Source organism: Felis catus, chromosome B2 (assembly GCF_018350175.1).
Source record: "Felis catus isolate Fca126 chromosome B2, F.catus_Fca126_mat1.0, whole genome shotgun sequence".
Taxonomy (NCBI): Eukaryota; Metazoa; Chordata; class Mammalia; order Carnivora; family Felidae; genus Felis; species Felis catus.
The window spans coordinates 7,263,360-7,290,321 of NC_058372.1; the positions used below are offsets into that span (position 1 = coordinate 7,263,360).

The 26,962-nt window shown below is 39.8% G+C and overlaps 1 protein-coding gene across 2 annotated transcripts in view; it reads right to left on the bottom strand.

Annotated features, from left to right (window-relative positions):
• LOC123385663 overlaps positions 1-26,962 on the bottom strand; it is a 509,548-nt gene that overhangs the window by 87,118 nt on the left and 395,468 nt on the right. For both annotated transcript variants that reach the window (XM_045058524.1, XM_045058525.1), the window contains 2 exons: positions 26,271-26,432; positions 25,106-25,268 (listed from right to left, as the gene is read on the bottom strand). In XM_045058524.1, coding sequence (XP_044914459.1) covers positions 25,106-25,268; positions 26,271-26,432 — 325 coding nt within the window. The remainder of the gene's footprint in view (positions 1-25,105; positions 25,269-26,270; positions 26,433-26,962) is intronic.

The following is a 26,962-nucleotide window of genomic DNA, read 5'->3' on the forward strand; positions in this document are numbered from 1 at the left end:
CTATTAGAATACGGGATTTGGTAAAGACTTCAATCTATTGCTTAAATTTTATACCATAAGAGCAAATATTATCTAACATTTTCCTTATACTCCCCCTTTCCTCTTCTCTCTTCCTTTTCTGAAATTTGCCTTTGTATTCAAGTATTCTTTGCCCTTACTCATTAATTTGAAATAGCTCTAGAGATGAGCAAAACTTGGCACATCTTCAGATCAGAACTCAAGTCAATCCTCCTCGTCCTGCAAAGAAACCTTTCCCACATGCACAGGAATGCTGCCCAACAAAACCAGACTCTTGCGTCATGGCCAGCATTGTTTTATCTGGGTCCTGCTTCTGACTCCAGCTGTGATGACCCGAACCTTTCAGAACACAACAGAATGCCCCAAACCAATCCTGAACCACCCCTTTCTCCAGCACGCACGCAAAATGTCAGCTTTCTTCTTTTAAAAGGCAGGCAAGTCAGAGAAAAACCTGCATGCACTTCCTTTCTCAGTCTTTTACTGCTGAAAACATCGAATTCTCTTGTGTTACCCACTTCACTTCCTATTCTTCCATTTCTAAATATTTCCAAACAGAGAGGATGGTATTTACAAGGGGTGAAGTTTGGTAACAAACGGACAATGAAACTGTATAAAACAGAAGTTCACCACTAGCCCACGGACATCTTCACGTATTTGTCTCTCACAAAGTTTATTCCCCGCACAAATTCCGAGATACTTGAGATAAATAACTGAGGTGATGATATGAAAAGGTTTCTCGCAGCTCGACCATGACATATGAACCGAACACTGTATTTTTCAGACAAGATTGAGCGGAGCCATGGGTGTTCTGTGGAGTCAGCAAGGGGTAGGCGGAAAGGGGATATTTGGGAAGAACATAACAATCACTCCCCTGCCAACCGGAGTGTGTCTATTTTCTTCTTCTTTTACAGATTTCCACGTAAGATTACATTTGAAGAAACGGGCCCTGCTAGAGGAAGAACGGTAGAGAAACACACAAACAAAAATCCTTGAAACTCACTGATCTCATAGGTTAGTCAATCATGGGCGCTGTAAGAACTAAAAGAGGTTTGGAAAACCTCTATCCCCTAACAGTTTGCTCTCAAGTTGTAGAGAAAGAGTGGGGGGCATACACATACAAGTTACTGTACCAAATGGTAGAGAACAGTCAGCATAGCAGGTGACGCTAACCAAAGCACTACAGTGAATTAAACGATGGCGAGGAGACGTCTGGATGTGAGAGCGAGGGAGCTTCTTGGACCGACGGCTTCACCGTGGGGTTGTGAAGGGTTGATGGGGTATTGACAGGCACAAAACTAGAAGACGGAATATCTGTTGACTCATTTAAAATCATTTTGTGACCTAAGTATCCCCTACCTCTTGAGCTCTTAACGCAAAGTGAACTGAGCTGTTAATGTGTAAAGCATTATAAGGTGTCAGTAAATAGTCAAATTTGACCCAAGTACAAGAAATGCTCACATTTTTAACAGGCGTATAATAGCTCTCACTAGTATGCTCTCCTAATATGCTCTCCACATTAACAACGAAAACCACGCGGGGATTGCTTATGCCTCGGCGGAGGATCACATATGTCAATTTGGAGAGTTTGTACTTACTCTACAAGGCAACGGGAAACCAGGAGATTTTAGTGCAAGAGAGCAGTATGTCCGGAATTGGAAAAAGGCAACACGAACCCGGTTTGGAGGGTTGTGGGAGTGTGCGACTGGCAGAGAAAAAGAAGCGGCCGGGAAGCAAGTTGGAAGAGTGTTACGACATCCTACAAGAAAATCAAGGAGGGCTCCGTCAAGCCAAGAGAAGCAAAGCACGTGAGACGTGTAGGCAGAGCATCAGGGCTTGACTGCCTCAAAGAAGCGAGGCAGACATTAAGAGTCAAGAAAGCATCCACGCACTTGGAAGAGTAAATGAAAGATGAGAAAGGGGAGAGAGGAGATCAATTAAGGTTTTGTCCAAACGCATCTGAACGCAATTTCCCTGTATCTCATCAACTTTGTACCGGAAACCGTCAAAAATGTTCGGTTACTTTAGCAAATCACAGAAATGAGTACACACAAGAGCCTCGGCTAGACTGTATCCAATGCCAGAACCAACGCATTTATCCGAGCTGGTGAGGACGAGTGCTAAGTCACTGGGCTCTTTCAACACTTACATTAAGACACACACCGTAAAGCACAGTGGATGAGTAGGAATAAAATGAAAACATAGAGCCAGCCCTGCACAAAACCTAAACAAAAGTCATGCCTCCCTCCCCCAAACCCGTCCATCCTCCCTAAGAGTGTCTCACTCTCTCTTGAATCCACTCCTGTCTCCTGTCCCTTCATTGTCTTACTCCCAGCAGATAGTCAGTTAGTCACAAATCAAATAAATGAACACTGTCCACTCCTAAGATAATAGTCATATTTAAAGTCTCTTGAAACTGAAAAGCCTTTAATCCCCTGAAAATATAACTCTAATAGTGAGATGACTGCGCCCCAGCATCTTTCTAATATGCCCCCTGGGCATCCAGACTTGACTCTGCTACTCAGAAAGCTTCTGCAAGAACCATAACCTGTTTGGACAGCAAAGATAGGAAAGACAAATGGAGCAATGAACAACATTGAGAAAGCAAGGCAGGGACAAATGGGAAAGATAACATAGGTTTTAAAAACAGGTTCACATTTGCATGCCAAGCCAGCATGACAGGAGCCAGGCGAGCCTCGGTGACGGCGCTCCGTGAATTGGCTACAAGAAGTCTTACACAACTCAACTGTTTAAACACAATTCTTCGATTCTAGCACTCAGAGCCACTCGTCTCACTTAATTGCGTTCCCAGAAAAGGAATATGCTGATTGCATATTTCCAACTGGCTAAGACAGGAAACCCTAAGAGTTCCCATCGCACACACAAAAATTTCTGTAACCACGTACGGTGGTGACTGTTGACTAGGCTTATCATGGTGATCACAATACATACAGATATCGAATCCTTATGCTCCTTATGCTGTACCCCTGAGGCTAATGTAATTGTTACATGTCAACTGTACCTCCATAAAAAACAGTAAAAGCAAGCAAATTTATTTAAAGGAATAGACTTCTATTTTGAATAAAGAAATCAACAAATACGGTTTTCTTTTTTAAATACTGTACTGTAGATAGCATATCGGGTCTAAAACTTCATCTCCAGATGTAGTTTATGTTTATGCAGAGAAAAAGAAAAGGGTCCTAACCTTGTAACATTAACTGCAGGACATTTTAGCTACAAAAGCTAATAACGCTCACTAAATCCGAAAAGTTGTAGGCCAGTCCAGTTCTCTGCTATTGGTCATTTAATAAACATTTAGTGAATTCCCACTTTACCCAGGCACTGTTTGTAGGTGTCCAGTTTACATCATTGAGCAAAGCAGGCAGACGCTTTCCCTCATGGAACAGACATTGTCTCTTAGGGAAGACAGACTACCCACAATAGACATGAATACGATTACACCATAGTATGATAGCAGGTGACCCATGCTATACCAAAAGAAAGAGTAAAGCAAGGTAAGGAATTTAGGAAGTACAGCTGGAGAAAAGAGAAGTAAATTTTAAAGACAGGTGAGGGGCGCCTGGGTTGCTCAGTTGGTTGGGTGTCTGACTTCGGCTCAGGTCATGATCTTATAGCTCATGAGTTCAAGCCCTGCCTCAGGCTCTGTGCTGTCAGCTCAGAGCCTGGAGGCTGCTTCCAATTCTGTGTCTCCCTCTCTCTGCCCCTCCCCTGCTCACATGCTGTCTCTCTCAAAAATGAATAAACGTTTAAAAAAATTAAAAATAAATAAAAATAAAGACAGGGGAGAACCCAGTAGGAAAGGCAACAGCGGCCTTTCCTATGAAATCCTGCAAACATAGGTTCTCTCACACCCCAGATCCACATCCTGTCCCTGTTGGGCCAGATTTCCTTCTCTCCCGCAGGACTTCAAAAATGTTTCTTTCTCTGAGGCTCTAAGCCTGATGTGTGCTTTTCAAACTCATGCAAACCTGAGTATTTTACTCACCTGCCTCTCTCTCTTGGCACTGAAAGATTTGAGGGTGAACTAGCCCAGATTAAGTACCTTTTTATGCAGTCAAATTTAAACTTTTTCTGCTCCCTGAATCACTAACCTCCAAAGTATTTTTGCCTTACAGCACCCTATCAGGGCCCCAAATTATAAAAGTTTACAATGTTCTGGCTGTATTACTAGTCGAATATATCGTGGCATTTAAAACTATGCACAAAACATAAATTACAGGACAGTGAGATAAAAATTAGAAACAGAAATGCTGATATTTTCTTCCCAAAGGGATTGAGGCCACTGGATTAATAGATTCCTTGTGCACACATGTAATTATACTACAGTTTAACTCTCATAATAAAATAATTCTTTTACATACAATTCAAATCAAAGCACTCAGATTTGCCACAAGGGGCTGGGAATAACATTATATGTGAAGATCTCTCTTCATATGCATATATAAAATTTTGTCAGCTCTATTAAGTAATCACCATTAGCCCCTTTTATTGTTCCATCAATTCATCCACTGCTAAATAATAATCCAAATTTTACAGTAAAATTCTTTCCTACAGGGCTTACATCTCAAGGCAGGCCAAAAGCAGAGCGGTGGCCTACAAGAACGAACAAAACGTAGTACGTTTACCATGATGCACATCCATCTGTGTACAGAATTAATGAAGACATGCAAGGCTTAAAAGCACATGGAACAGAAAGCGTGCTCGCTCACAGACGGATAGAGCACCTAGTCGGTTTCCCACGGCATCAAAGAAAGAGGGCTCCACCCCGTTTCCTTCTGTCTGCTGCGGAGTTTTCCACTTGCCTCCACGACCTCCTTTATTAACACGTCTCCCCGGAGATACTATAAAATTATAAAACGGATCCTGGGTTCCTGAACGAGACAAGGTGGCATACATCTAAATTTGTGCCCATTCCCTGTCCTGGACACAACAAGAGGTCACTACAGGAGATATCTAATCATTGGTAAGAACTGACGGGAACTGCTGTGGGACCTGAAAACTGGAGGAGGAACACAACCAGCACCCAACGCAGGGGGCGACCCAAGCTCGGCATTTCCGGAACCCCCGACCCAGCACCGGAAGGCAGCTGGGGAGGGCCACGCCTTCCCCGGGTGGAACCAGAATGAAGACGAGGTGAGCCAGGCCCGAGCAGCAGGGTAGTTGGGTTGGAAGAAGCACTCTCCTTCCGGTGGAGATGCCGAGGGTGCCATGTGGGGCAAGCAAGAGACACCACACAAGCGGCCTGGTTCTGGAAGTCTCCTTGTCCCCACAGGCCTGTGACACCCCTCCAGAGGGCACCTGTAGTGGGATTCCAACACAAGAAGCAGCCCAGCCTGGGAAACACTCCAGGTCCTCCTCAGAGGAGAAGATCCCATCAGACAAGCACCTGGCCAGAGAAGGCTCTGCAAGCTTGAAACTCCCCTTCACGCTGGGGACACCAGGGGGATGGCAAGGACCATCAGGAGAGCTAACTACACACACAGTAGGGCATCGGAAGTCTGTCGCTGAGAGCCTAAAATTCCCGTCCTCTGCCCAGAGACAGGGGAGCATCTAGGGGGCACTTTAGGCGAGTCATGTGTTAGAAAGTTCTGGCTCGGGAAGCCTTGTTATTCCTATAGGCCCTGTGGCTGTGTTGTCGAACCTCAAGACAAGCAAAGATCCGGCCTGAAGGATCCCACTTTGCTTCCTCAGCCAGAACCATCAGGGGCCCCTGGGAACCCAAGAAGCATGAGATAAGTCAAAGAGATTAAAATAACATGGCAAAGACTTTGAAATTTAAGCCGTCAATGGAAACATAGCCACAAAGTAGACCTGGAACTACAGGCTAAATAAAAACAGGTTGACTTTCTGCTAAAATAAACGATTTATATAGGATCCTAAAATATTCTAACGAAAGAACAAAAATGTCCAAACAACAAATGAAAACGATTTGTCATGTCAAGAACCCAAATAAGTAAATAAATAAATAAATAAACCCTTGCATGAGAAAAGACAACCAACCAATGCCGACACTGGAATTAATCAGATATAATTATCTGACAGAGGTTTTAAATCAACCATCATAAAAATACTTCAAGATAAATTACAAATTCTCTAGGAATATATGAAAAAAAAAAACATCAAAGTGGAAGTTATAAAAAAGAACCAAATGGAAATTATATAAATGAAAGCTACAAAAGCAAAGGAAAAAAAAAAAAACCTCACAGAGTAGAAATGACAGAAGATAAGAATCCGTGAACTTCAGGACAACTCAATGGAATTCATGCAACCTGAACAACAGAGAGAAAACAGACTGAGGAAAAAAAAAAAAACGAATAGAGCCCCAGGGACCTGTGGGATATCAATAAGAAATGTACCGTTCATCTCAACATATTCAGGAAAAAAGAAACAGAATGGAACAGAGAAACTAATCAAAGAAAGAATGGCTGAAAATGTCCTAAATGTGGAAGACAACAAAAATCTACACATTCATAACACTCAGCAACTCTGAAAAGGATAGACCCAAAGAAATCCATACCAAGACACATCATAATTAAATTTCAGGGAACGAAGGACAAAGAAAAAGGTCTAGAAGGTAACCAAGGAGAAATGATGCATTACCTATGGGGAAACACCAAGTGATAGGTCAGTGGATTTCGCTAATAAAACTATGAAAGATACAAGGAAATAAATCATACATGCAGAAAGAACCATCTACCACAAATTCTGTACTTGGTCAGCTATCATGCAGGAATGAACGGCAAACAAAAGCATGCTCAGATGAAGAAGAAAATTAAAAGAATTTGTCACTAGCACATATACTTTTAAAGATTGGGTAAAGGCATTCCACAAACAGAAAGGGAGCAATAAAAGAATCTTGGAGCATCAGGACAAAACAATGACCGAAAGAACTGAGGATGTACAACACATTGGCCTTGCCCTCGTGAGTTTTATAAATCATACTTATTGATTAAAACAAAAATTATAATACCATTTGATACGAGAATGATATATAAAAGTGCGGAAGACTGGGGGCGACTGGGTGGCTCAGTCAGCTAAGCGTACAACTCCTGATTTCGGTTTGGGCCATGATCTCACAGTTTGCGGGATCAAGCCTTGCATCAGGCTCTGTGCTGAGAAGTGCAGAGTCTGCTTGGGATTCTCTCTCTCTCTCTCTCTCTCTGCCCCTCCCCCTCTCACTTGTAAGTACACGCTCTCTTTCTTAACATAAATAAACTAAAAAGAAACTTGGGAATATTGTAAATACTAATAGGCTGTAACAAGCTCATTCATTCATAGATGGAATAGATGATACATAGATCAACCCACAACATAAAGAGCCACTCAAAAGTACTAGAAATAAATTAACATGTAATCTTACAAAATGTTCAAATAACACAGAAAGTCAAGAAAAGGGAAAGAGAAATGAGAACAAGAACTAAAGAAAGCAAATAATAAAATGGCAGACTTAAGAATTGATATATTATTAATTACCTGAAATATACATGGTCTACATACACCAGTCAAAAGACAAGAGATTGGAAGAGTGAATTAAAAAACATGAGACACTATATGTTGATTCAAAGAAAGTCATTTCAAATGTAATACCATAAAGATGTTGAAAGTAAAAGGATGAAGAAAGATATATCATGCAACATTGATTTAAAAAAGAATCAGGGGTGACTATATAAATCTCTGGTAAAAGAGACTTCAAACTAAAGAAAATTCCTGGAGACAAAGAAAAACATAAGGATGTTACATAAGGGAAGAGACCAATCCAGCAGGAAGACATAATAATCCCAAATATACCCACACCAAATAACACAGTCTAAAAGTACATGAAGCAGAAACTGACAAAGCAGAAGGAGAAATTAATAAATCCACAAATACAGTTAGGGACTTCAACAACTCCCTCTCAGAAACTGATAGAACTACAAGATGGAAAATCAGCAAGGCTACAGAAGATATGAACACCACAAACAGGACCAGAATGACATATTTAGAACATTCAGTGATAAAAAAAATATGAATTTTTCTCAAGTGCCCCCTGGAACATTAAGACAGACCATATCTTGGTGTGCCTGGGTGGCTTAGTCGGTTAAGTGTCTGACTTCGGCTCGGGTCATGATCTTGAGATTCCTGAATTCAAGCCCCACGACGGGCTCTCTGCTGACAGCTCAGAGACTGAAGCCTGCTTCGGATTCTGTGTCTCCCTCTCTCTCTCTCTCTGCCCCTCCCCCCACTCACATTCTCTCTCTCTCTCTCCCTCTCTCTCTCTCTCTAATAATAAACATTACAAAAAAAAGATAATATCTTGAGTCATAAAACGAAACTCAATATATTTAAAAGTATTGAAATCAGAGTGTATTCTCTAACTAAAATCCAAAAAACCCCAGAAATAACATAAAGACAAAAAGGAAATCTCTAGGCATGTGTTAATTAAACAACACATTTCTAAATGATCCAGAAGTCAAACAGGAAATTTTAATAAAATTTTAAAAATAGAAAGAACTTAATATAAATGAAAGCACAGCATACCTAGGTATATGGAATGTATTTAAAACAGTGCTGGCGGTGAAATTTAGAGCACTGATGCTTACGTTAGAAATAAGGAGGGGACACTTGACTGGCTCAGTCACTAGAGCATTCAAGTCTTGAACTCAGGTTTGTGAATTTAAGCCCAATGTTGGGTGTAAAGATTATTTAAAAATTTAAAAAAAAATCATAAAAAGAAACAAAGAAAAAAAGGAATTATCTACTTTATACTAGAAAAAGAAGGATAAAGTAAACCTAAAACCAGCAATAGGAAGGAAATAATAAAAATAACAGTAAGAAGTAATGAAACCAAAAACAAGAAAACAGGAGAGGAAAAAAATATCAATGAAACAAAAAAGAGGTTCCTTGAAAAAAAATCATAAAATACATAAATTTCTACCAATGCTGAAAAAAAAGAAACAAATCACCAATATTGGAATGAAATAGATGTCACTACAGATATTACAGTTATTTTGAAAATTAACAAAAGAATACGACAAAACAATCTTACAATCACGAAGTTGAGAACATAGAAGAAATGATCAGTTTCTTAAAACACAAATTACCACAACTCAACCAAGAAGAATTAGATCATCTGAATAGTCATATAATGTTTAAGGACACGAAAATTGTAATGTGAAAGCCCTTGAACAAAAATAATGAAAATAAAAAAAATAAACCTCCTGAAAAAGAAATCTTCAACCCAGATTGTTTTAAAGAATTCTACCAAATAATTAGTCAATTTTGTACCCTCTTTCAGAAAATACAAGAGGAAAAAACCTTCGCAACTCACTTGATGAGGCCAATATTGCCCTATACCAATGCCCTATACCAAAAATAAACAAAGGCAGTACAAAAAAAAAAAAAAAAAGAAAGCAACAGATCAACATCGTTCATAAATTTATATTTAAAAATCCTCACACTCACACACATAAATCAGCAAAATGAATCCAACAATGTATAAAGACAGATCTTGAACTGTTTCTGGTCTCCTCCAAGGTCTGGTTGGCTCTTCAAATAGCAGGGATAAGGCAGTGATACGGTCAGTTTGGGTCCTAATTAGATGACCATCAATACAGCAATATGGTGACAAATAACCAAGTGTGTGTCAAACTATAAACTGACTCTTCCATTAAAGTTAATCTGGCCAATAGTCATTCTAAATGTCTATTAAAAACATATACAGTGGGGCGCCTGGGTGGCGTAGTCGGTTAAGCGTCCGACTTCAGCCAAGTCATGATCTCGCGGTCCGTGAGTTCGAGCCCTGCGTCAGGCTCTGGGCTGATGGCTCAGAGCCTGGAGCCTGTTTCTGATTCTGTGTCTCCCTCTCTCTCTGCCCCTCCCCCATTCATGCTCTGTCTCTCTCTGTCCCAAATAAATAAATAAACGTTGAAAAAAAATTAAAATAAAAAAAACAAAAAAAACAAAAACATATACGGGGTGCCTGGGTGGCTCACTTGGTTCAGTTACTGACTTTTGATCTCGGCTCAGGTCAAGATCTCACGGTTTGTGAGATTGAGCCCCACATCGGGCTCAGACTTGTGCTCTCCTCTTCTCTATCTCAAAAAAAAAAAAAATTCTCTCTCTCCCTACCTATCCTACAGTTATTTTTAAACAAAAGAATACTAAAAATAATTTTATAATCATGAAGCTGATAACATAGAAGAAATGATCAGTTACTTTAACAATTAAATAATTTAAAATAATTTAAATTAATTTAAATAATTAAAAATTTTAAATAATCTAAAAATTTTTTAGAAACACATACAACTATTTACTATAGGCGGAAGAAGATACTTCTACACTATCCAATAATGGATGTACTTGATACTTTCTCTTTGCCTCTCCTTCTTAAAACATGCTTATTTATTTTGAGAGAGAGAGCATGAGCAGGGGAGGGGAAGAGAGAGAGGGAGAGAGAGAATCCCAAGAAGGCTCCACACTGTCAGTGTGGAGCCCGACCGCATGAACTATGAGGTCATGACCTGATCAAAATCCAGAATCAGATGCTTAACTGACTGAGCCCCCACTCAGGTACCACTTTTGCCTCTCTAGACCATGCTTCATCCTTTGCTATCATGTTATGAACCTTTGGAGGCTGACCTGACCATACTGCATTTCTCTGATTCCCTTGGGTTCTTCTACTTGAGTTGGCCAATGACTGACACTAGCAAGACCTCAGTCAGTGGCAAAAGAGAGAAGCGGACCTCTCTCTGCCCCCCTTCCTGCTGGAAAGGGGCTAGGTTTCTTTGCTGAAGCCCAGAGGTCTAGTCAGAGGCCCCGCTACCTAAAGGACTCTCCACAGATTCCTAATTCCACTCTCTCCCTTTGTTCCCGCAGCCCTAAAAGTGCCAACGTCTCCCTGCTCCTGCCTGTCATTTTTGTCATTCCTTTCAGGTTAACCTTAACTCTGACTGCAACTTCCAACTAGTTCCTTAAACTCTAGCCAGCTCATTAAGTTCCCCTTACTGTCCTCATTTGAGTCTACAATCTTGTTTCCTGCTAATGATACAGATGACTACAGAGCCGCTAGATGACGACAGTCCCTCAAAGATCTATCACTAATGTGCCTAAGGTAGGAGGGTGACATCTTTTTTTTTTCCCCCGACTCCAAGATCACAAATATAGAAACATCCACAGGTGCCACAAGAGCAGGTAAAAATAACTGTAAATAAAATCATCAACTATTGAATTCAGAAATCTGTTGCACTTGTATACACTAATAACGAAGTAGCAGAAAGAGAAATTAAGAAAAAAAATCTCTTTCACAACTGCATCAAAAAGAGTAAAATACCTAGGAAGAAACTTAACCAAGGAGGGAAATGACCTGTACTCTGGAAACTATAAAACATTGATGAAAGAAAAGGAACATGACACAAACAAAGGAGAAGACATTCCATACTTATGAATTGGAAGAATCAATATTGTTCAAATATCCATACTGTGCAAAGGAGTCTACAGATGTAATGCAATGCCTATCAAAAGATACCAACACCATTTTTAACAGAACTAGAATAATCCTCAAATTTGTAGGGAACCACAAAGGATGACAAATACCCACAACAATCTTGAAAAAGAACAACGAAGCTGGAGGAATCACAATCCCAGACTTCAAGATATATTCCAAAGCTGGAGTAATCAAACACTACGGTATTGGCACAAAAATAGACACATAGATCAATAGCACAGAGCAGAGAGCCCAAAAATAAACTCACACTTATGTGGCCAATTAGTCTACGACAAAGTAGTCAAGAACATACAATGAGGAAGAGGCAGTCTCTTCAATAAATGGTGCTGGGAAAATTGGACAGCTACATGCAAAAGAATGAAACTGGACTTTCTTATACCACACACAAAAATAAACTCGAAATGGATTAAAAACCTAAATGTGAGACCGAAAACCATAAAAATCCTGGAAGAAAACATAGGCAGTAATTTCTTTGACATTGGCTGCAGAAACATTCTTCTAGATATGTTTCCCAAGGCAAGGGAAACAAAAGCAAAATTAAACTATTGGGACCACACCGAAATAGAAAGCTTTTGCACAGTGAAGGAAACCATCAACAAAACAAAAAGGCAACTTACTGAGTGGGATAAGTGCAAAAAATGTATCCAGTAAGGGATTAATATCCAAAATATACAAAGAACTTACACAACTCAACAACAGAAACCCCCACACAATCCCATTAGAAATGGGCAGAGGACCTGAGTAGACATTTTTCCAAAGAAGACATCCAGATGGCCAACAGACAGACACATGAACATGTGCTTAACATCACTCATCAGCAGGGAAATGAAAATCAAAACCACAATGCTATCACCTTACCCTTGTCAGAATGGCTAGAATCAAAAAGACAAGAAATAACAAGTGTTGTCAAGGATGTAGAGAAAAAGGCAAACTTGCGTACTGTTGGTGGGCATGTAAATCAGTGCAGCCACTGCAGAAAACACTACATTTTTTAACTGAAAAAATTAAAAATAGAATTCGCATATGACTCACTAATTCCACTACTAGATATTTACCCAAAGGAAAGTAAAACACTAATTAGAAAAGACATACACACTCCTGTTTATTGCAGAATTATTTACAACAGCCAAGATAGGGAAGCAACCTACCTGTCCAACGATAGATGAATGGATTCACGTGTGGTTGTGTATGTGTGTGTGTGTATATGTACACACACACACACACACACACACACACACACAATGTGAAAGTACTTACCGTATCAAATGATGAGATCTTGCCATTTGCAACAACATGGATGAATACAGCAGGTACAATACTAAGTGAAATCAGAGGAAAAGAGACAAATACCATATGACTACACTCATATGTTAGAATTTAACAAACAGAAACAGAGAAAAAAGAAACAAAATGCAGACTCTCAAATATGGAGAACTGGTGGCTGCCAGAAGTAGGGGAGGGAAGGGGGATGGGTGAAATAGGTGAGATTAAGAGAACACTTATGATGGGCACTGAGTAACAAACAGAATTGTTGAATCACTATATTATATATTATATATCACTATATATATATATATATCACTATATATATATCACTATATTATATATACAATATATACATATATACGTATATATATAATATATATATATTGTATATATATATACAATTGTATATATAATATACAAAGAAGTCCTCACTATATGGTTGTGTATAGCATTGTGCATGGTGGGGTTATTAAATATTGAAAATATGCCAGATCTTTAATAGTAAATTCAACTAGTTTCCAATAAAAATAATGGCAGAACTTGAGAGGTCAGCAAATGGCTAAGACAAATCTTTAAATAATAATCAAAATGAAAAAGAAAACTATTCATGTACTTTTTCTTTACCTTTTATACAATTTTGTAGATATTTCAGCCAATAGCCTTGACATAAAAAAGGGGTTTGTATACTATTAATCGTCTGGCACGATTCACTGGATATATAGACAATGAAGGAATCTTGAAAATCAGCTAGACAATCCTCCCATTTTAGAGGTGCATAAATAAACCCAAGAATGATTATGACATTTATCTAAATTCATAAAATTAGATATCCAGAGTAGAAACAGACACTAAATTTTCTAATTCCGATCCAATGGGATTTCCCATAAACCATGATATCTCTTCAAAACTTGACCTTCTTTTTTTATTTTTTTAATGTTTACTTTATTTATTTTTGAGAGACAGCATGAGCGGGAGAGGGCAGAGAGAGAGAGAGAGAGAGGGAGACCCAGAATACGAAGCAGGCTCTAGGCTCCGAGCTGTCAGCACAGAGCCCGACGCGGGGCTTGAATTCACGAGCCGTGAGATCATGACCTGAGCCAAAGTCGGACGCTCAACCGACTGAGCCACCCAGGCGTCCCAAAACTTGACCTTTCAAGTAAACAGAGGTTTCAGCACGTACCTCTATTCACTGTTGCAAACCTAGCCTTTTCTCCTAAATCGCTGTGCCCTTCTAAGTTTACACATGCTATAAACGTAAGTGGCACACGCTTTAGAGGTAACATTGTGATGAACGAGTAAATGTGATCCCCTCAGCAGCCTAGAAACAAGAATTCATCTGCACATATCGACAAAGGTCACATATTTGTCATGGCTGCCTGGGGCCCGGCCGGTAGCTTCTTTTGGAAATTACAAAAACAAAAACTGAATAATTCAGTTATTTTCAAAACGTTTCATTAATGTTAGTCAGAGCTTAAGTTACTTACGTTCCTTCACATTAATTATCAAATAAACTCTTCTACAGGACCATTAAGTTTCCAGAGATCCCTAAATGTCTGTGTTTCTGACAAGCAGACTCTCCCTGGCTTATACAATTACCATCAGAGCTCCTCCAGACAGGCTCCTATATCATCCATGAACTCAGCCAAATATCACATACCATATGTCAATAATTCTGCTTATACGTCCTAAATGTATTTTTAAACAATTTTTATTTGGAGGCGAACGTGACTATCAGACAACATTTAGGAAATCTCTCCCTTCCTTTGGGCTTTATGCCTCTGTTTATAGATGTCCCTCCATGATTGAACCTAGAGGGGGAAATGTACTTTTTATGGTAGTAATTTTTTTCTCTTTTCCCCCCATTTGTTCAGCTGAGAACAGGAAATGAAAAAACTTGAGCAATGGAATTGAACAAACTATAAACTGCATCTGTTTCTGGCGGGCTGCAGGCCTACCCACCGTCCTCACAGTGCTGTGGGACACATGCCCCGCTTACATCTGCTTTTTGCCTAGGCTGGGATTTCATGTAGTAGATTTCTCTAACATGACAGCCAAGTGCACAAAGACGATATAGAAAATAAAGCAGACGCCAACGGCGGGCCGAACCCAAGCTAATCGGATAATATTGCTATAATTTTTCAGCCTTTTTCTTTCTTTTTTCTTACAGGACTAAGCTTGCCCTGGGTGATATCTCATAGATTTTCAAATCCCATATACCATCCCAAAGTGAGAAACCAGAACATTCCATGACCACGTGGGGCCCAGTCAGCTGCAGCTCTGACAGAATAGGGGGTGTTGTTAGGGAGCAAAGGGAGGCAACTCTGAGAAAATAAGTTATTGACACCGAAAAACAGGTACTTGAACGAAAGTCAAAAGATATCTTTCTGATGGGGTGGAATAGTGTTTGGCGACCTGAAAAATCACACATCCACATGGTGTACTCAGTTACCAACTTCGGGATTGTTGCAGTAAGATAGAAAACCGAGAATAAGGGACATACAGCTTTCACCGGCGGAACAAAAAACGCCGAAGGCCTAAAAAGCAGACTGCCATGGGGAGGCAGGGGTACAGAAAGGGAGACAGCAGGCAGCAGAAGGGACACTTCACCTGCACCAGTTTTCTGTAATGGGCTGGATCTGGTTCCGAGCCCGGAGAAAAAGAAATGTACCTCCTGCGTCTACTGCTTCTAAACCAAACGGGGCCAAAACTCAGGGGAGTGCCCGTTAAGTGCGGCCTTTCAGCTTTAAGAACAAAGAAAGAAACTTCTGTGAACTGGCATTTGAACTTAAACCCCACGCTAAACACCGCTTCTGTGGCAAAGGAGTTCAAAATGGCTTACAAATGAACTTCTTGAACAAAACCTTTCCCAGGTAAGAGATTTCCTACAAAGTGGCAAAGAGGAAAACAACAAGAAAAAAAGAGATCATCCCAGGAACCAATTTTGCTATGCTTAGGAAAACCTAGAAAGTTGTAGAAAGAGACAGGTGAAAATTTAAAATTTCTTCAAGCCACCAAATCATACATTTTGTGTGAAATGATTTTGGTCCTAGATAGCGGTGGATTAGCAAAGTCTTTATGCCATATATTAGTTTAAAGGCCCTCGCTCCGTTAATACCATGTGCGTAACTGCATTTGAATGTATGTAAGCTGTTCCTTTGTTTATAGGTAGGCAGTGAGGCCAGAGAACGGAGGTTTGAAAAAAAACTGTTTAAGTGAGTTAATCATTTAAAGTGTGATTAGCTCTTCCAATTTTAGTGATAACTTTCTTACTCATCATAATGACAATCAAGTCACTGACCATCTGATTTCCCAATTTTAAATTACTTGCGGGACTGTCCTGAAATTACCTTGTTTAAAATTTTTTTTCAACGTTTATTTTTTGGGGGGGGGGGGGACAGAGAGAGACAGAGCATGAACGGGGGAGGGGCAGAGAGAGAGGGAGACACAGAATCGGAAACAGGCTCCAGGCTCTGAGCCACCAGCCCAGAGCCTGACGCGGGGCTCGAACTCACGGACCGCGAGATTGTGACCTGGCTGAAGTCAGACGCTTAACCGACTGCGCCACCCAGGCGCCCCGAAATTACCTTGTTTTACTTCATTGTTTATTCAAGGGTTTATTATCTGCTTCCCCTGAGAAGAGTGTAAATTCCATGAGGGCAGGGACTCCACAAATTGTTTACCACCACTGTATCTCCAGTACCTAGAATAGTACAGGACACAGAGGGGTTGTTGAGGGAATGAATGAATCATATAATTAAATTTTTTCCTATACCCATCTTATTAAAAAAGTGTAAATGCTAAAGCTACTAAAGGAATATTTGAAATGTTGGTTAATCCATTAGGATAATCTCAAATTCTAATTACCTCCAAATATCTTTCCATTGTCAGTAAATCATTCGCTTGTAAGTTTACTACCAATATGGTAACCATCTCAGTCTTCACAAAAGCATTCAGGCTCAATAATACTATTCTAAATATAATCCTAGAAGGTAAATATTAAGGAAAGCAATTCCAAGCCATTAGGTTAACTACAGGCCAACTCCATCCAACAGTAGAAAGTTCTTGGCTTGAGAATCAAGAAACAGAGATTCTAGTCTAAACATTTACTTACTACTTGTGGGAACTTGTGTAGGCCATTTGACCTCTCTGAGCTAAAGCCTCCTGTAAAATGTCAAGATTGGATGTAATTGCCAAGACCTTTGGTAGCTTCAAAAGCCTATCAGGGCAAGAAATTGAAATTGTTAGCAGAAGGAAAATTGTACGATGCATATATACGTACTAACAACAGAATACGCTCCAGTTTTTACCGAGGGCCAGACCTTCTTCCCAAGTACTTAACATCACATCAGTTAACACACAAAATCTTCACAAAGAAGTCTTTGAGGTGGCTTTCCTCCTTTTCGTTTTAGAGAAAGGGAAACAGAGGCTGGGACGCATCAGGGGACTTTCTCAAGGTTTGAACAGACAGACGTGCACAGCTCAAGACTCCAAGTGATCTGCCCTCTGCCGGCCTTCATCCTCCTGGCCCACCTCTTCCGACGTCTCTGCACGCAAGCCCCCCTGGATTTCTCTCTGGACCCTGAGCGCAGATACTCGTTCCTGTCTCAGATCCTTTATACTACTCGCGCTCTTTCCTTGGAGGGTTCTTTCCATGGCTGGCTCCCTATCTTATGCGGGTCTCATATCAAAAACCATGGTCTTGCCCTGATCCCTCTAGCCAAAGTCGTCATGACATGCACCAACTTCTTGTTCTTCCCCAGATCTATCACCATGTGAAACAATCTCATGTCATTGCTCAGTAGTTCATTCATTCATTATTTCCTCCTGAGACTAGAATGTAAGTTCCACAAAGGCAGGGATTTTGAACTGTCATCACTGTATCTCCAATAGCTGGAACAGTAGAGGGGACAAAGTATTTACTGACTACATGAAAACCAGATGAGAGCATCAACAATGACTTTCCTATATTCAACTTAACTACTCAAAAGTATGAACACAAAAGCTACGCCCTCGATACGCTGAATCCTCTGTTATGCCGTTTGAGTAAGATTGTCAAAGGAGAATTGAGTTTACTGACAATATTTAGTACTCACATTTCTCAGAATATCGGCTTTACTGTCAATGCCTATCAAAATAATTATGTAAACATTTTTTTTTTTCATTAAGCGAGTGCGTTCATTTCAGAGAGGAGTTCGGATCTTTTACTAAATCACCCAAGAAGCTGAGTGACAACATGCCTCATCAAAAACATTAAGTTCACAGAATCTAACGCTTGCAAGAACCCTTACATTTTGTATTAAAATGTATATGCTTAAAGAGCGGAGCACAGGTGATGGGCAGAGACAGACGGAACAGCAACCACGCTGCGTGTCCTCTCTGGAGAAGGTAGTAAAACATTATTTTACCAGTACAGAAATAGGTGACAGTAAGCGAGTCTTGAGTACAGTCTGATTTGGGGGAGGGGGGGTGACTTAAAGAACACAGGGAGCCCTAGACTGGAAGGGAATGGAAGAGTGGAAGGTCAGAGCTTTCACCGTCCTCAAAATTCTCATGCTTGCTTCCATAAGTTACTTCAGGTAGCTTTAAAAATCCACACAATATACTAAGAAAAGATAAAAACAGGGTAAGAAATGTCATCAGGGGAAAATGACAATAGAAGAGACCCACTGAAGCCAGGGCTGAAGCGAGGACACAAGCTGCCTGTGGATACGGACTCTTGGATCCTTGCTAGATCACCTACTGACCCAACCTCTTCTGGCACCCAGGGCGAGGAGAGCCTTGCGGGGCAGAGCCACCAAGTCTAGGATTCCAGGGAAGCCCAATCAGGCGTATTAACCGTTGTGCGGATGGGGAATGGGGCCCACGACAGGCACTGCTTGGAAATCCAAGAGAATCTCCTCCCATGGGTCCTCATAAAGATGGCAGTAGGCGATGAACCAAGCCCAACAGCATCCTACACTAAGGGCAGCAATGTGTTTCCTCAGGCTGTTTTATATAAAATTACTCACTGTAGGCTGCAGCATTGCACTCAAGAAGCAATTCAATAAAAGCCGTTATTCGAGCGGCCAACGGCAGTAAGCAGTCAATTAATGCAGTTCCGGGCAGGACCACATATACTTTCCGTGGTGTGTGCGTGTGCGTGTGTGCACACGCACACACGTGTGTATAAGCACGCTTTCATTCAAGTGAGCTTTCCACAGCACTGGAGCCTCAGGGACCTCAAGGTGTACTCCTTACCAGCTAGCTACCTGGAATGCAGCTACGCTGTGTCGTGCCTTCGTGCGGAGCAAGAGGCTATCCTGGGAGGGACTAACATTTCTCAGTCGCCAAGGGAAGAGGCAAGAAGTTCCTCGAGATATAATTTTGGAAATACAGATCAAGGGACCAACAGGTCCCTGAAGTTCACCAGCAGAAGGTAGGCAGCTGAAAAAGATTAACCTGAAAATTATACAGGCAGGCAAACCAATCATGCATGCCTTTTGGCATTTTAAGTCTGGGGAAAGAACCTCTGAAATGGTTCATCTTGAAGAGCAGGTCGTTCTCTGTACAACAGAGAACTGACTGAAAAATATATGCCTACAGAATTAAGTAAGTTAACATACTGAATATGATCAAAAATTGTAAGGGACACCTGACTGGCTCAGGGAGTAGAGTGTACGACTCTTGACCTCAGGGCTGTTGAGTTTGAGCTCCACGTTGGGTGTAGAGAGTACTTAAAACTAAAATCTTAAAAAAAAATTATAAGCCAGTTGTATGTTACAGATAGTTTTCAAAAAATAATGACTTTTGTTTCAGAGTTGTACCCCTGCCATGCACTGCAAAGAATTTAAGTGTACCTCTCTATTCTCTGCTTTAACACTCTAGAAAAACAGAATGTGTAGCTTAATATTTAATACTGATGTTTTATTTCTGTACTCAAATATCAGTTTACCTATCTTAATGCAAATATATTCTTTTTTTAAATTTTTTAAACATTTATTTATTTGTGAGAGACAGAGAGAGAGCAAGAACAGGGGAGGGGCAAAGAAAGAGAGAGGGAGACACGGAATCCGAAGCAGGCTCCAGGCTCTACGCTATCCGCACAGAGCCCTAGGCGGGGCTCAAACTCACACACCATGAGATCATGACCTGAGCCGAAGTTGGAAGCTCAACTGACTGAGCCACCCAGGTGCCCCTAAATATATTAATTCAAATATTCAATATATAACTTTTTTCATAACAGACCTCTGAACTCCTCTGTAGGAATCTCACAGAGGACACCATTCTTTACATCATTCGCTTCATGAGGAATCTTGCAAAACATCCCTGTCTAGGATTAGTACACAAAATATACAAATACAAATTAGTACACAAAATATACAAAAGGTACAAATTGTACCTCTTGAACAACTGGTTTATTTTTAAAATTTTTTAACGTTTATTTATTTTTGAGAGACACAGAGAGACAGTGTGAGCAGGGGAGGGACAGAGAGAGAGGGAGACACAGAATCCGAAGAAAGCTCCAGGCTCCAAGCTGTCAGCACAGAGCCCGACGCGGGGCTCAAACTCACGAACTGTGCAATCATGACCTGAGCCAAAGTTGGACACTTAACTGACTGAGCCACCCAGGCGCCCCTACAATTGGTCTATTTTTAAACACATAAACTCTGTGAACCATGGAATTGCCCAGGTTACAATTTTTCAGTTAATTGGTAAAAAGCTTAGTGATGACTTTTTGGTGTATTTGTGGCAAGTGTATAATATACATTTAGTATTCTTGTCATTGTTTATCTGTTTAAGTTTAAGTTATTTTTTTTAATTTTATTTATTTTAGAAAGACCATATGCACATGTGCATGCACACGTGTGGGTGAGGGAAGGGGAGAGGGAGAGGGAGAGGGAGAGGGAGAGGGAGAGGGAGAGGGAGAGGGAGAGGGAGAGGGAGAGGGAGAGGGAGAGAGGGAGGGAGAGGGAGAGGGAGAGGGAGAGAGAGGGAGAGAGGGAGAGAGGGAGAGAGGGAGAGAGAGGGAGAGAGAGGGAGAGAGAGGGAGAGAGGGAGAGAGGGAGGGAGGGAGAGAGGGAGAGAGGGAGAGAGGGAGAGAGGGAGAGAGGGAGAGAGAGAGAATGAATCCCAAGTAGGCTCCACACTCAGCCTGGAACCCATGGAATCATGACCTGAGCGGATATCAAGAGTCAGAGGCTCAACCAACTAAGCTACCCAGGCGCCCCAAGTTTAAATTATTCATAATGTAATTTATTTTGAGTGATGTTTTGCTAGATTTTCTTGGTGTGTTTTAGGACTGCTTTATTTTTTTACTTTTATTTTTTTAAAGCAGTTTCATTTTTTTTTAAAGATTTTATTTCCATGCAATACCTACACCCGATGTGGGGCTCAAACTCACAACCCTGAGATTGAGAGTCTCACGGTCCACCAACTGAGCCAGCCAGGCGCCCCTCAAGTCTGCTTTAGATGTACAATAGAATTGACTTGCGAGCCTGTTTTCTCTTTACATACGGTATGGGATTAAGTAGTCTGCTTTATTTTAAAAATGAAAGCAAAAAACTGGTGTACCTCTTTAATCAGATAACTAATAATCTAATCAGTGGAAGATCTGGAGGACAAGGAAATAAATATATTGTGTACTTACGTTTCTATTACTTTGAAATAGAATTGGAGAGTATAACTCTCAAATACCCTTAAAATTTTTTAAATAAAATTAAGTGGATTTCCGTTAAAGTGTTGGCTTTTTAGTATGTTGAGGGGAGAAGGGGTTGTTTGCTGTTTTTTCGAAAACTATCAGAGAAAGTCTAACTGTGAAATAAAATGAGATTCAAAATTTTAGTACACATTGAATATAACTGAGCAGTCTATTCATTTGTTTAGAATTTGAATCTTTTGTGAAAGTATTTACTCTTAATATCTTAATGTTTTTGCCTTATATCATAAAGAAATCATTTTCTCCAATTATTATATCCCAAAATACCCCTCAAGAGATTTATCATAGTATTACTTTATGTTTTGGCAGCTTCTAGAACAGAGAATGAATTTAGCAGGGATATGAATATGGTGTATTTTTTAAGTCTTCTAATATTTGCTAACTCACAGTGCTCTGATTTACTCACCATTTGAATCTAAGTATTTAAATAACCTTAATAGGAGCAAATTAAGTAAAAATATTCAAGGGACACCTGGGTGTCTCAGTAGGTTAAGTGTCCAACTTGGGCTCAGGTCATGATCTCATGATTCCTGAGTTTGAGCCCCGTATCAATTTCTCTGCTGTCAGTGCAGAGCCCACGTTGGATCCTCTGTCCCCCACTCTCTTTCTCTCAAAAGTAAATAAACATAAAAAATATATATTCAAATAAATTTCTTAAACTCTCATCTCAAAATTTCTAGTGTAGCAATTTTCTCAAAGTGTTTACTGTAACATCAATTTTCTATTACAATCTTTTTATTGAAAATATTCGATAACATTAATGATTTTGTCTCATTAGATGTACTCTAAGATATTTAAGATATCTTACTTCTTTTAAGATATTTCTTATTTCCACCAAAAGTTATTCTTTACTCCAATACATTTTCCACCTATGATGAAGGCCATATGTAGATATGCAGGTATTTCCAGTTCAGAAAATGACTTAAGAAAGAAGAAAATATTATTTGTGGAATTGTCCCTTCAAATTTACAGGACAAAAGAAACAGCCAAAGGCCCATAAGGCTCAGAGACAGAGTGGAGGGTCCATGCGGGTTCACAGTTTTCTGTAATGAACACCATGTTGCTGAAATCTACTGAAGGATCCAGAGTCCGGACATTGTGCTCAACAATCATTACCAAAACAACGTGGACAAGACGGAAACTGATAGAGAAGCAAAAGAAGCAAATGTGAACAAAAGGAAATTGAGGGAGATTAATCTGTTAAGCAAATATGCTCTAACTTCTCAGAAGTAACTGCAAAGCTTTTGTACACGATGTCTTCCAATGGCAAAGAGGTGGCCCGGAAATATTTTCTTCATTAGCCAAATCAAGCTTTAGGCAGCAAATGAGAGTATTCTTTGTACTTTTTATGGTGACAAGAACAGTCAGGGTAGGAGTTTAAGATAATGTGACTAATTTCACAATCACATGGAAGAAACAATCTCATTGTCTTACAGTCACATTTCACTCAGGACACAGAAACCCAACTTGGGGCTGAGTTTCCATCTCTCAGAGTTTCTTTGTGTTTCTGGTTGTTTCTTTGCTCTAAATTCTATCCATGTATAAGAACAATATGGTTTAAAAAATCTAGAATTTATGGGGCAATCCTACATAATTAGAATGTATAGATTTTGTCTCTGTGGCTCCAGTAATCAGGAAAATGAACCTGTGGAAATGCGTTCATCAGGCCTCAGCAAGTGAACTCATCAAGCAAACATATAAAGGAAGAGACACCAGAGCTCCTTAGGCAGCTTGGTTTGTCAAGCATCTGACTCTTGGCTTTGTCTCAGGTCATGATCTCATGGTTCGTGGGTTCAAGCCTCACACTGAGCTCTGCACTGACAGTGAGGAAGCTGCTTGGGATTCTCTGCTCCTCTCTCTTCCCCCCCTCCGTCCCCCCACCTCTCAAAATAAAGAAACATCAATAAATAAAGGGGGTTTCCTGGGTGGCTCAGTCAATTAAGTGTCTGACTTTGAATCAGGTTACAACCTCACGGTTTCTGAGTTCGAACCTGCATCGGGTTCTGTGCTGACAGCTCAGAGCCTGGAGCCTGCCTCGGATTCTGTGTCTTCCTCTCTCTCTGTCCCTCTGTTGTGCGCGCTCTCTCTCTCTCTCTCTCCCTCCCTTAAAAATAATAAATGGTGGGGCGCCTGGGTGGCGCAGTCGGTTAAGCGTCCGACTTGAGCCAGGTCACGATCTCTCGGTCCAGGAGTTCGAGCCCCGCGTCAGGCTCTGGGCTGATGGCTCAGAGCCTGGAGCCTGTTTCCGATTCTGTGTCTCCCTCTCTCTCTGCCCCTCCCCCGTTCATGCTCTCGCTCGCTCGCTCTCTCTCTCTCTCTCTCTCTCTGTCCCAAAAATAAAAAAAAATTAAAAAAAAAGTTGAAAAAAAAAATAATAATAAATGGTAAAAAAAAAAAAAAAGTCCTATAAAAAAATAAATGAAGGAAGGAGTGTTACCTGACATCCAGGCACTCTGAGTATACAGCTTAAAACCACTTTATAAATACGGTAATCAATACCAGCGAAATTAGTAAGTGGTGATAAATTAATGGACTTGTCCAAGTGCAACTTTCACTATAAATAGTAATTGAATTTTTCCATCACCTGAGAAACCATGTACCTCTGCTTAGGACCTGAACTAATTACTTCAAAATAGTTGGATATGGTATATATTCGATTGATCTTTAGCAAAAAGCTACACACCAACATATGAACCAACTCTGAAATTAAGCATGAAGGATAAAAATGTATATTGAAAAGAATCTTCTTTCAAATGAGCACAAGAATAAAAACATAAACTCCAGCTTCATTTTTGTTTCTACCAACTAAATCTCCATTGTTCCACTTATTTCTGGAGTTCCAAATTTACAACTAGATAGTTTTCTGATCTCACAAGACATCCTTAATATTTTTAGTTCTCTCTCATTTCCCTTGACTCTAGGAATCTCAAGAAGACAATTCTAGAGATGGGAAAAAAATACCGGTTATCATAGTCTCGCCCACAGAGAAATGGTTGAGGCCTAGAAAACAGATATTCCCCTAAAAAGGATGAAAAGAGCAAATGTTCTAGAAACAGGCATTACAGAACACGCACATTTAGAAGAGTGTAAAAGACAAGTACCAAGATAAGGAGCAACCCAGATGAGAGAAGACAAATCAGAATCAATGCCATAAAAGCCAACTGTTTAGAGAAGCAGGGAATAGTCAAAAAATATTGAAATCGACAGAGATGCTATGGAGAATGAACACTGAGCAAAGGCCACTGCACATGGTTAAAACAATATGTTAATGATATTGTAGAGCAGAGTCTCAGTGAAAACATATAGAATGAATTTAGGTCATAAGGCTATAAAGTAGAGACATCAAAATAAGATGTTGACTATTCGTCCGAGAACTGTGGTAGTCAAAGAAATACGGCAATCTCCTCTTCTATGTTCCAAGAACCCCAGCAGATGCCTGAAACAACGGATAATACCAAACCCTACATACACTTTTTTCTATATATACACACCTATGGTCAAGTTTACTTTCTAAGTTAGACACGATAATAATGGTGACTAATGAAATAGAACAATTACAACAATACGCCATAGTTAAAGTTAAGTGAATGTGATCTCTGTCCCAAAATATATTATACTGTACTCACCCTTCCTGTGATGATGGGAGATGATAAGATGTTTACATGACGCGATGAAATGAGGTGAATGACGTAGGCGTTGTGACACAGCGTCAGGCTGCTACTGATCTTCCGACGGTTTGCCAGGAGGATCATCTGTTTCCGGGTCTTGGTTGACCACCAGGAATTGAAACTGCAGAAAGTCAAAGTGCAGATAATGGGGGGACTCCTGTAAAATGCCACACTCAGATAAAAATATATCGTTATGAGACATTATTCACATCCCTCCTCGGCGTGGAAAGCTTTTATCTTTGGCCTAGATTTATCCACTATGTATTTATTTCAATGACTTCTTTCATTTCATTACTACTCTAAATATAATATTCTGTGCTTTTTAAAAATACACACTGGGGCTTGTTCACCTGGATATGGTATGAAGTCCCAAATAGTGACACGTTTCAAAAGATCACTTGAGTTATTTTCATTTAAAGACAACTGAACGATTATGACTCTCATATAGTAAATACCTAGCACGGGTTCATGCTCGCTCAATATTCTTCACAACTAATTATATGATGCTTTATAAACTATGGTGCTTTGCATTCTGTTTTTAAAATTTAACTCGAGAGTTACATATAATTCTATTGGATAACCATAATAAGTTCAAAATGAAATTGAAAAAGTACACCACAAATAAAATCCAAAAGATATTAAAATTCTGTTTAAAAAGCACTGTTCAACACCATAAGTAACATCCCTTTATGGTATACTTAGTAATAAAATTAATGAGGCAGAGTCCTAAAATATCTCTAACAACCCCTCCTGTGTACCTATTATGCAAACTCATGGTTTCTCGTTTCTTGTAGGAATTTTAACTATAAAAGAGTCTAAAATTTGGGTGAGCGTCCATTCAATTACTTATAAAAAATTTATAGTCAGATTATTGCTGTAAGTGTACATCAATATGTAAGACTGTAAGACAAATATATTTTAGTCTATATTTTATTGTTATAGAGGGGTGGGGAGAAGAGAGTGACCTGGTGGCTAGGTAGAAAAGGGCACTGAAAAAGGTAAACTATCAGTTGCTACAGGGTGAAGTAAATTATAGTTCCCCATGACATTTGTTGCTAATTATAACAATCATCTTCCTAGACAACAGGAGGATAATGATTCTCAATCAAGAGCAAGTACTCACAATTTCCTCCCCAGGTCCCACAGCCCCACTGGATTCAGCTCGTGTGTCCTTCTCCAAGCGGGAACTGGATCATTCTTTCTTGAATTTGTTCGAAACCATCCTTTAACCCTTTTTTCTAGTGCATTATCAAAGAGCTCTTTGTTTTCAGATTGAGCAATCTGACTGAAAAAAAAAATGACAAAGGGAGAGACAAGAAGGAGTCTATTCAAAGTAGGAAGATACACATGAAGAAAAAAAGCAAGATACACATCTAAAAACAATACACTGTCATAAATTAAATATGATAACAGCATACTTAGGAGTTGACTTCTATGCTGTGTTGAATAATTCTCAAGGCCTAATACACAAAAGAATGTCTAACCTTTGTCTTGAGCCTAAAATATGTCTGAAGCCACGAATCTCAACGCTAACCCTTAAATGGAAAAACACACCTGAAAACATAATTATCGAAGACTAGACAAATATCATTCTAAATAACATTGTCCCCAATTTTCCGGTTCAATTTTCACGTACTTTGATATGTATGTGAAGTACGTACTTAATTCTCATGTGTTTTCTATACTAAAGGCAATTCTTTAAGTATATGAGCAAATATAAATTAACCAGATGTTTTCATAAAGCTTGAAATACTATATTGTTTAATACCATAAATGTATAACCAGGGGAAAATTGTGTGCTCTGATTTTGGGTTG